The 12,227-nt window shown below is 34.4% G+C and overlaps 1 protein-coding gene across 3 annotated transcripts in view; it reads right to left on the reverse strand.

Moving 5' to 3' along the window:
• MKLN1 (muskelin 1) overlaps positions 1-12,227 on the reverse strand; it is a 361,821-nt gene that overhangs the window by 71,795 nt on the left and 277,799 nt on the right. For all 3 annotated transcript variants that reach the window (XM_059933366.1, XM_059933367.1, XM_059933365.1), the window contains one exon: positions 3,548-3,660. In XM_059933366.1, the coding sequence (XP_059789349.1) occupies positions 3,548-3,660 (113 nt within the window). The remainder of the gene's footprint in view (positions 1-3,547; positions 3,661-12,227) is intronic.

Raw genomic sequence — 12,227 nt, forward strand, 5'->3', positions numbered from 1 at the left:
CTACCTGACACTGTGATCTTGACACCTTCACAACACTTAAAAGATTTTTCTAATAAGAGTGATCAAATGTGGTTTGGGGGATACTGTATAATAATATGTCAACATTTGAAGACCTGCATAACTCAGGGAACCAGTATTTTTCAGGTGACCAACACACTGAGCAAAAAAGCAAGCATGGGTAAAAGATCCATTCAAAGAGCAACACAGATCAGTGGATTTTAATGTAACAGAATTACAAAACATTAGCTGATATAGTTTCAGAGACTACAGTGCAATTATTTTTAAGAAGCAAACAACAACTTGTCAATTTGGGGTATAAGATCAAAAAAGAACATGTGCTATTATATAAAAAGGCTACTATTAAAATAATAGTTTCCTTTCCAAGAATGTATCAATATGAGGTCCAATCTTCTTCATATATCTCACATAAAACAACACGTTGCAAAAGATTAAATGCAAAAGCACATATGAGAATCTAGCTGTCTTCCACTAAGCTAGATATTAAAGAGATTTATAAAAATGCAAATCTAAAAATACAATTTGTTTTGAACTGATAAAAACTTACATGCATATCTACATGAACATTTAAAATAATTATTCTAAAAACTGAGCCATTCTATTATCTTTCAATCTACTACATGAGCTATTAGATACATTATTTAGTCTAAGTAAATTAAAGTGAATTAAATTAATTTTGGTTTTTCTGTGTGATTCGATATTTTTATAGATTATACTCCATTTAAAGTGAGTATCAAATAACGGTTGTATTTCCCTGTGCTGTACAATATATCCTTGTTGCTTATTTTATACATAGTAATTTTGCTTTTTAATTGCATATCATACTTTTAAAACATATGCACTGGGGTATCATCAAACAATAAAACTTGTACTTACTGGTGTAAAAAACAAAATGAAACTCTGTTCAATTTTGGAAGGAATGAGCATTTTGCTGGAGCCATATATCCTCATTCACTTCACTGCTGGATCAACAAAAGGTTTTTAGGTGTTTAAATGAAGAAAGTAGTAATAAATTATAATAAATCTGAATTCCAGTACTGGATCACCACTTTACTTATCTCTATGGACTTCAAAATAACAGAAAAAAAGTGTTCTCATCAAAATAATTTCTGTATTTTCCCAGTACTAGTTTTAAATAATTAATTGCATTCTAAATATAACTTAGAATATTACATTAACATTACTTTTGAGGACCCCTGTAATCCATCGCCCTTTCCTGCCAAAACAGCCACTCTCCTGAATTTTGTATTTGTCATTCCTTTGCTTTTCTCCAGCATTAATTTTTTATTTAACTTATCTGAACTATTTACTCACTAAAGAGTAAGCATATGATCCACGCCTTAAGGAATTCAGAGTCTCCACAGGGAAACAGAAATGTAAACCAATGATTACAGTAACCCATTCAAGGAATGTAAGGGGTTAAGTGTTCACACCAAAGGAAGCTTCTAATTCTGGTTAGGGAAGTCAAGAAAGGCTTCACAGAGGAACTGAAGTCTGAACTGTGTTTTAAAGAGTAAGTAGGCATACACTACATAAAAGCTGGGTGCATGGGAGGAGCAGCCTCTGTTAATTCCAAACTGGGAAAACACTATTACAAAGAACACAGGTGAGAACGTTGAATAATTCTAGCAACTATAAGTATGGCTAGCACATAAAGTCAAAAAATGAGGCTAGAAAAGTAGATGGGGACCAAATTATGATGAGAAATTTGAAGTTCTTACTCTAAGCAAAAGGAACTAAGGTAGAAAAACTTCTTTATTATTGTTGTTGCTGTTATTACTCACACTTCCCTGTATCTACGCCCTTGGGCAGTGCTGCCCATCACCCAATAACTGTGGATTTGGTCCCATGACTTCTTTTGGGAAAATGGGACAATAACAAATCTAATTGAGCGCTCATGTCTACTTCATCCTCCTTGCAGCCCTGCCCCTACATGAGAACAAGACTCATGCTAGCCAAGAGGAAGGTGAGTGGCTATGTAGAACAGAGCCAAGTAGTCTCAGAAGCTAATCTAGACTAGCTGACAGTCAGCTGACTCCCAGCACATGAGTGAGCGCACCAATCTACAGACTTGTGAACAAAATATATGCTTATTACTATATGCCACTAAAGTTTTGTGGGTGCTTGTAATGTAATATATGGAATGCAGTAGATAACAGAAACAGGGACTGAGGCTAACCATAGGGTTTAAGCAGAGGCGTCACATGGCCAAATTTTTTTTTTTTTAAAGACTGTGGTAATGAATGGACAATAGATCTGGAGATCAACAATGGAAGCAAAAAAGTTTAAGAAAGAAACCACAAAGTTGGAATTAGTGCCAAAAGGAATAGAGAGGAAGAAACATCTGAAACGCAATATTGAGTGCTAGAACCAGTGGAACTTTAGGCCCTAATTAGATACCCTCAATGAAGAAGAGGGAGGATTTCAGGATGAATTGTAGGCTTCTTGCAAGAAAAATTACAAATACAATTAACTCAGATTTAAAATAGTTTAAGAGAAATCAGATATGTATTCTTTCAAGATCTGTCTTTATTTTTGTTGAGGATAAAAATAATCATTTCAGAAAATGGTACTTTAATATTGAAAAGGCAAAGGCCATTTTCACAGGGATAATAAATAGAAATCAGAATTTTAAGATCTCTTTAAAAAGATAAAAACTACCCAAATGATTAACAAAGGAACACACCAAGTAAACAAGGATCTAATTTCCTAAGATTAAAGACATAGCACCAGATTTTTAAAAAATGGCCTTCCTAGATTAAAATCAGTGGTTTTGAATTAGGTCTTTTCCTCCCCTTTTCATTGCTGCTATTACTGTTTTGTTTTAGTTTATTTTTCACCTTGTAATCTGAAATTGCTTAGAGGGAAAAAAGTACAATAAAAAATTCTATAATGATTAAAAAAATAATATATGAATATGTGCTTTATATCAGGGTATAATTAATTATGTACTTATTTAGTTCAAAAAGTTAAATAAAAGAACGCCGTAAATCCAAGACATCCTATTCACTATGGAAAAGCTTTATGTATATATGTCTCAACAGACAGACTCACATATGAATACATAAATACAATTTTAGTTAAAAATAAAATATACATCATTTGTGAAAACTGATAAGATAGTCAAATAGTGAGGGGCCAAAATAGTAAGATAGTGAAGAATCAAAAGCACATTTTTCCAGAGGAAATAAAAATAAGATAAATGTTCAAAATAAGAGTAGAGGTGACAAGAACATGAGAAAAAAAAAATAGTTACACAGTTACATTTTAACTAAAGTGGTTAAAAACTAAATTATATTAGATACCCATTTCTATTTATCTCTATAAAACAGATTTGTTCATGTACCAATAGTTGAAGAACCAGGTATAGAAGCTGGAATGCAAGAATACTTAAACCAAACTTGTCACCACAAATTATTCTGCTACCACTGCTGATAGACATTTACAAAGAATACAAATCATTCAGAAAAAGAAGTGTACGACCACACTCCTATCGTAATACAGATGGATGAAAAGTCTGAGAACTTGCCTCTTTCTCAGTGTCTCTAGAGATACATGTCCATTGGTTCTCTTTCACACTGTATGCCCAGAAGTCAGCAAGATCTTGTGTTCCATCCCAGCCACCAAACAAATAAACAGTCTCTGTGAAAATTAGAAAAATACGTGCAAAAAAAATAAACTTAAGAACAAAATTTAAGTACAGGCACACAAATCAAGCCATTGCTTCTAAGATCATTTAAGAAGGTACATCTAAGTAAACTTAAAAATGAGATTTTTAAACTGGTTAACATTCCAAAATAAATACTAGTATTTCCTAAATATAGGCATACGGAAGGGCTGCTGAAGAACCACTATCTTGAGAGATTTATAAATATAAAGATAACTAGGAGGCATCCCCTAAGATTCGGATTCCATAGGTCTTCAGTGGGTAAAAAGATTCAGTACTTTTAAAGTGTCCAGGGGGAATCCTGATGTGCAGCCAGTTTAGGAGTTTCTGTGTCAGGCCACAAAAAATTTACATTTACCAGCTTCTTAACAAAGCAGCTTCAGATAGTTAAAAAAAGGGAAAAGAAAAAAAAGAAATCCCAGAGGAATATACAGTGCAAAATATAACATAAAGCTATCTAGCTACTTCTGAGAAAACTTCACATTAAAACTGTTTTCTATTACAATACAAAAAACAATGGTTAAAACTAGCTGTGAGTTAAAGTTAGATATCTTAAGAATAAAGTGATGCATAGCCTTGATATTCCCATGGAAACTGGGGGAAATTTTTCCAAATATATTGTGGTAGATTTAAATCCTCAGAAATCAACTTTTAAGTCATTCCAGGTATCTTGAGAATTTGGTTTCTTCTAATTCTGAAATGTCTATTATACCTATGGACTTTATCACGTGATAAAACATTTCTTGCTCCGTGACCAGTGAAAATTTTTACCTTGCTTTATAAAATAATAGTGCCTTTCCTTTCTTCAAATATTTCTTCCCTTTGTAAATATCTTATATCTACTGGTTATACATGCCTACCATTTTTTAAAGTTAAATATAATACATTACAGGAAAACTATAAAGCCATCTACTCTCTGACATGCTCTAGGCCAATATATGCGGAGACTGTCATCTAAATTACATCCCATCATGAAGGGTTGAAATGCACCTGGAAATATTGTAACACTACTTAAGAAAATTCTTGCCATTCATAGAGATGTCTTATAAGAGATTTTTGTCATATTTTCATATAATTTCAAACTCTAAGTGAATTGTCTAAGTGAAAGAACCTAGGGGAAATTAAAACAATGCTTCTGGATAAGAACAGACCACTGGAACAGTTCTAGTGCTAAATGGGTAATCAGGTATAGGTCACTTAACTTGCCTGGGTCCTGATTTTTTTCATTTACAAACTCTCAGTGTGGTGGTAAAGTTCTTCAGATATAAGTTACATGAAAACATTCTGAAGGCTGTCAAGCATGAACAGCATTTCTACCTTTAAAACATGCACATATACACAAAATACTTTGTAGTTACTAAGTACCACTGACGCAATGAAAACAGTGTCATTGTATGTTTCCATGTCTAACCCAGTACCTTGAACACTTTTGGCTCTGTACAAATGTGAAATAATGGAAACTATTAAAAAACTGCCATCTCTCAGAAGTATAAAACAATCCATTATCATTAGTTAAGTAACATTCTGTTTCCCAAATGGCACACAGTAATACCCAGATACTGAGAATTCTACGGAAAAAAATTAAAGAATTTTCATCTGACTTAAAAATTATTTGCCAAGGCCTCACTATAAATGCAATTAACCCCATTAAATTCTGAAGCCTGGAGAGGGAGGGGGTATATAACTGAAATAGCAATAGCAATTGACCTTTTGTTTTACAGTGTTTCTGGGCACCCTTTGGATAAGGTTACCCTGGTTCACTAACTTTAATAACCCTTCCTCTTGGGATCTGGGTTCTCAATGTTCTTTCTGAAAAGCAGGTCTCTTTGTACGCATAAATTCTCACAGCAAAGAAAACCCACATTTCCACAACAGCCTCATTGATAGCTGAGCAAAATAAAATCTGGCACAGAGCAAGCATCCCAATGGAATTAATCCAAGATGTCATTCTTGTTCGTGAATGCTTCGTGGTCCCAGTTAAAGTTTAATAGTAAAACTGAATGAATCAGATGGTAACAGGACCTTTTGACATACCTGAATGAAATGTATAACAAAATTTTAATTAAATCATCTAATCATTTAAGTTAAATCATTCAGGAATGAAATATTATCTAGAAACAAACACCAGCAAAAATATTATTTAATGCATAAAGGATACCAAAAACTTTTAAAGATTATAGAAATAATCAGACAAAACTGTAGTGAGAAGAAAGTAGAAAAAAGAAAATGCTATTATTTGCAACATGGCAGTAGCCTGGTTTACTGGATGTCCACTCTCATGCTTATAGGTTACATAACAATTCATGTACATCCCTAGGGCAGCACAATCCTCCTCATGCAGCAGCCCTTTCTCTGTATTTTTTCCTAAAGGAGCACAGGCTACAGAGGCTATTTCTCCCAGACTCACTGAAATGTTCACTCAACATTTTTTGAGTACTAATCTGAATTGGCAAGGCACTTTAGAGAATAAAAATAAAGAAGACATCATCCCTACCCTCAAGGAGCTTACAATTTAGTGAAGAATATAAAACAAGTACATTAATCACCATAATGCAATGTAGACTAAGTGCCATAAGAAAGGTAAAAAAGCACCACGGGGGTTCAAAAAAGGGAAGGGAATATACCAGATTGAGGGGACTCAGGAAGATTTCATGGTGACAGTGGTATCTGACCTATGCATCAGAAAGTGTCTTTGTTGGTAGAATGAAGGAAAGAGAAGAGGACTTTTTAAGCAGAGTAAAAAGTAAAACAAGGGTACAGAGACAGAAAAACACACAAAAAGTGTTTTAAAAGACACAGAATCTAAAGTCAGGCAGATCTTGGATGGAACTGCAGCTCTATCACCACAGCTGTGTGACCAACACCAAATTCCTTAACCACTGGTTTCCTCAGCTCTGAAATGGCACAGAGTACCTATCTCCTAAAGCTACCATGAGAATTAAATAATGCATGCACAGTGGTGAAAACTGTGTGATGAATAAACACACTGTTCATTTTAAAAGAACAAAAAAAAGTAGTGGAGTGGAGATAAGTTAAAAAGACAGGTAGTGGCCACATCATGAAATGGGTTAAATGACAATATAAAGGTTTTGAACTTGACTCCACAGACAGTATAGTATTAAATAGCAACAGAAGATTTTAAGCAGAGATGTGACATGGTCAGATCTGAACTTGCAGCATATAGGACTTACTGAAAAGGAGGAGCCAGGGAAACAGAAAGATCGGAAATAAAGTGACCAATAATAGCCTATGTTCAAGATATCAAACCAATTTCATTCTCAGAGACTAAATGAATCAATCACCAATCAATCAATCAGTTATTACTCAGGCCACAAAAGCTAAAATGCAACCAGTCTTTTTTACAGGTCTTTTTTCGTATCAGTATTAAATAACCCCTACAACTACTTACTACCAATAGTACTAATCTATAGATCTTAAATACACTAAGAAAAAGGTAGAAATGTTAACACATCAGTATCTTCACACCATTTTGCACAAAGAAGCAGGCTTTTTATTTTATGAGCCCAACTGCAATATCTATCCTCCTCCTCTGATTCTTAGGGGTAAATCAGACTATGCTGATTGCATAATCCTCCACAAGATGGCACACTATTTTCGTAATTAAATCCATCTTTCCACTTTGAAACAGTATAGAATGCATATACTATGCACTGACATAGCATGGGCCCAACCTTATATAACATTCAAGTGTCAAAAAGAAGAGGTAGGTGGAGGGTTACTAGGCTTGTAACAGAGGTTAGCTTAATTCCTAGTTTAATGCAGACACGAAGAGAAAAACAAATGAAATTAAAAAAAAAAACTTTTAAGAAACACAAATTTATATTCAAAATAAAAATGAACCCTGTCAGGACATTTAGTTTAAGAGTTTAATCCTTCTGAAAGTGTAGTTAATAGGACATTACATTGACATTAGAAATTTTTTTTTTAAATTAATTATTTATTTATTTATTTATGGCTGTGTTGGATCCTCGTTTCTGTGCGAGGGCTTTCTCCAGTTGCGGCGAGCGGGGGCCACTCCTCATCGCGGTGCGTGGGCCTCTCACTATTGCAGCCTCTCTTGTTGCGGAGCACAGGCTCCAGACCACGCAGGCTCAGTAATTGTGGCTCACGGGCCCAGTTGCTCCGCAGCATGTGGGATCCTCCCAGACCAGGGCCCGAACCCGTGTCCCCTGCATTGGCAGGCAGACGCTCAACCACTGAGCCACCAGGGAAGCCCCTGACATTAGAATTTTTGAAGGGAAGAATAAATTAGAAGGGGAAAGATATTTTATATGCTCTTTAACCTTACCTTCCTTAGCCATTCCCTTGAACTCTCAAGACCCAGCAGATTATCAACTGGATTCATCTGTCTCTCTTTTTAAAAAGAGCTATATTTCTTTCTTTTTTTTTTAACTGGTGATTTTTTGTGTAGCCTTTTTTAAAAAAATTTATTTATTTTATTTATTTATTTTTGGCTGCATTGGGTCTTTGTTGCTGCGCGTGGGCTTTCTCTAGTTGCCCTGAGTGGGGGCTACTCTTCTTTGTGGCGCACGTGTTTCTCATCGCCGTGGCTTCTCTTGTTGTGGAGCACGGGCTCTAGGTGTGCGGCACGCAAGCTCAGTAGTTGTGGCTCATGGGCTCTAGAGCGCAGGCTCAGTAGTTGTAGCACACGGGCTTAGTTGCTCCATGGCATGTGCGATCTTCCTGGACCAGGGCTCGAACCTGTGTCCCCTGCATTGGCAGGCGTATTCTTAACCACTGTGCCACCAGGGAAGTCCCAAGAGCTATATTTCTTACATAAGGCTATGATTACAAAACTAGAGACTGATCTTTTGGGTGAATTCAACATATGGCTGTAATTTCCCTGCTAAAAGGTTGTATTTTCTGCCTATGACAATATACTTTGTATTAGGGCTATATTTTAGAATTCCTTTCTGATAACTGTATGAAAGAAAAAGATTCGTGTCATACGTAGCTACAAAAATACAGTCATATGAATATATTTGTATTTAAAAACCAAAACCCATGTTTACCTACTTTCTTCAATAGCTTCTTTAAAGAATATCAAGGAAAACCATTATGTGGCATTAAAAAAAAATATGAAAGCACTTTACATATAATTGGTACAGTCAGAGAGGTTCAGATTTCCACAGAACGGTTCTTTCAAGTGACAAGCAACTTCTTTTATAGATACCAAATACTGGGATTTTGCCTAAATCTTACTACCTATTCTGCTTGAGAGAGGGAAAAAGGCTGGTACCGTAGGTTCTTAAAATTCAATGAGAGTTGAACAAAGAATTGCCTGGTACCATGGATATTTTAAGTTTTCATCTGGACAGACTTCCACACTGAAGCAAAACAGACATGCCTTTTTCTCTTTCTATTTGCCTTATTTTACCCAGAGTTGAAACCCAATTCAGAGTTGAATAACCTAAGTAGAGAAATGCCAGGTATAGGAATTATGATCAATAAAATTGACATATACTCCCAAGTAGGACAAAATACTACATTCCTTCTCTACTACATTCAATACAATACTACATTCTTCTCTGGTAAGAATAATAGAATTCACTTAGGATAGAAGAAAGCTTTGAAAAATCAGAGTAAAATTTATGCCACCATGTACTTTTTAAAATGGTGAGTCTATCCTTAGAGCTGTAGCAAAATGAAAAAAATATCTACAGACTGAAAAAGGAAAAGAAAATTCAGGGACTATTAATTTTTTAATATTTAAGAAAACAAGATAAATGAAACACTGGGAAGCAGTAATTGCTTCGAAATACAAGTCACTTTAAAGAAGCTGAAACGAGCTCTATGAAGTTTTAGTCTAGTGAAATACCTGGCACATTGGAAGCACCCAGTAAATGTTAGCAATTACTAGGTCAGCTATTGTTCCTTACTCTTTATATCTGCAATAGCTTTTAATAAGGATGTAAAGGAATCAACTATGTTTTTCAATTTCACTTTATGGTATTTTATAAGCGAAGTGATATGCTTTATTAGTATTTATGTATTTAAAATTTGCTGAGGTCTCAGGACTTACCTCACAATCTACTGTATTTTCTGTTTTCACCCATCACACCTGAGATTTTCACTGTATCTTCAGCATTAGAAAACTAAGAACCACTATAGTAACAGCAGCAAAAACATGGGCTTTAGAGCCAGACAGTCCTACAGACCTGTGTTCAAATCCCAGCTCCACAGCCCTGGACACAGCACCACCTATTCTGTAAAATGAAGGTATCTACCTTTTCAGTTGTAAATGAAACGTATAAACATATAAAAGTGCTAATCCCAATCTCTACATGTAGTAGGTATTTAATAAATATTACTCCTCAGGTAAAAAAAAAAGTTCTAGTCTAGTGAAGATGTTCTTAACTCGTTGATGATTTGAATTCATGGATTCTCTTCCAGAAAAATGTACATACAAACAAAATTTTGTATATAACTTCAACAGATTAAGAGTCCTTGCTTAGGAAACCTTCAAATTGCATATTTAAAATAAGGAGTGGGCTTCTCTAAACTATATTTCACTACTTAGGCACCAACCTTATAAAGACATAACTTCTAGTTTCTTCAAATTCTACTTGGGGAAAGTCACTCTACTACTAAATCAACCTAATCCTTAACAAAAAAGTTCTTAAAATGAGTTTTAATATTTTTTCCTAAATATCTAAAAGTATATTTATCCTTTCCTTTCTAAAACATCAATAAGGGCAATATATACAAAAGATGAAACAATTATACCAAAATAATATTGGTTAGTTAGAACGTGGAATTATGGGTGAGATTTTTTTCCCCTCAACACAGCACTGCTTTTCATGTTGTTTTAAATTGCTTTTCAAAAATTTTTAAATTGTTTAAAAATATTTCCACTGTGAGATTCTGTCAAAAAAACAAACACAAAAGAAAGATCTCTAAATTTACATCAAATTCTCTCAGTGGAACTAATCAGTATACATTTGTAGATTAATATGTTGCATATAAAAATACATATTATATAAATAATATATATCGATACTTACATATAAGACATTATTTCATTTAACTCTCACAGCAACTTAATTTATTATTCCTGTTTTTATTGTCATTATAACTCATTCAAGATCAAACAAAAAGTCGGTGGTAAAGTCAGGATTGAAATCCAGATATGTCTCTCTCTCTTTCTAACACACACACACACACACACACACACACACACACACACTTCCTAACCACACACTCAACCTCCAACCACTATATTTAATTGTTATATCAGTAAGACTGGACTAGAAAAGGTTCTTTCACAGAGACTTAACAAGAAATACAACTTTGAAGATGATTAAAATCAACCTGATGATAGCAGTTATAAGACTCTGGTGCATAAATGATGAAATAAAAGTATATGAAACCACCTTGGTAAATTATGCTATTAATAATTTTACAACAGAAGTAGAATTTCTAGAGAAAAAAATCCCAAAGATATCCCAGATTCTGCTCCTACACCCAAATTAAATTCAGAAAGCACCAACTGTTACCCTAAAAAAATGCAAAGTCTACATAACATTTAATTTTTCTACCTAGGTCCCAAGGTAATAAGAACTACAGCTTTAAGGAAATATAGTCTATATACTAGAAAAGAACAAACAGAATCACCAGAAAATTTAAATATATTAGAGTATAACCAATAACATAAATTCACCTCAGAAAAATATCAGCATATTACAACAAATGACATCATGACACAATCCACCCATCAAGGTTTAAAGCAATATCAGAGTGTAGTTTCCAAGTAAATATTTTTCAACTTGAAGGAAAATGGATTTTAAAATTTTGATTCAGTTCAACAAATATTTAGTACACACTTACTCCATACCAGGCTTTGCGGCCATAAAAATAAATAATGCAAGATTCTTGTCTTTCTCCCATCAATAAGAATATTGGGGATGGGAGGTAGAAAGAAGAAAGCTGAATAGAGAGGAATGGGATACATAACACCTACACAAGCAACTTTAAAACAATTTGGAAATCATTATAGTAAAAATAATAGTATGAACAAAGTGCTATGTAAATACAGAAAGGGAAATGCTTATTCTGCCTGGACCTGTCTCCTGAACCCCAAACAATATGTCTAACCACTTACTTGACATATCTATATACGTGAATGTCTAACTGGCATCTCAACCTGTCTAAAAACAAGTTGCTGAACAACCCACCATATTTAATCCACTTGTTTTACCTATCTTAGGGAATGGCTATACTATTTTCCCAACTACTCAGGTCAAAACCTTGAGTCATTCATTACTCGTTTCGCTCACACCTCATATCCAATCCATCAGTAAATCCTGTCAGCTGTATGTGACATCTTCAAAATACATCCCAAATCTGACCAATTCTGAACACTGTGATCACCACTCTAGTAAAAGCCAATGCTATCATCACTTCTCTGGTAAGGAACTGCCTCCTCAAAGGTCGCTCTGCTTCTGCCCTTCACCCAATTTGTTTTGTTAAAATGCAAAGTCAGTAACATTTCTCAAAACCCAACAATATTTTCCTTTAATCA

The sequence above is a fragment of the Balaenoptera ricei genome, chromosome 9, assembly GCF_028023285.1.
Source record: "Balaenoptera ricei isolate mBalRic1 chromosome 9, mBalRic1.hap2, whole genome shotgun sequence".
Taxonomy (NCBI): Eukaryota; Metazoa; Chordata; class Mammalia; order Artiodactyla; family Balaenopteridae; genus Balaenoptera; species Balaenoptera ricei.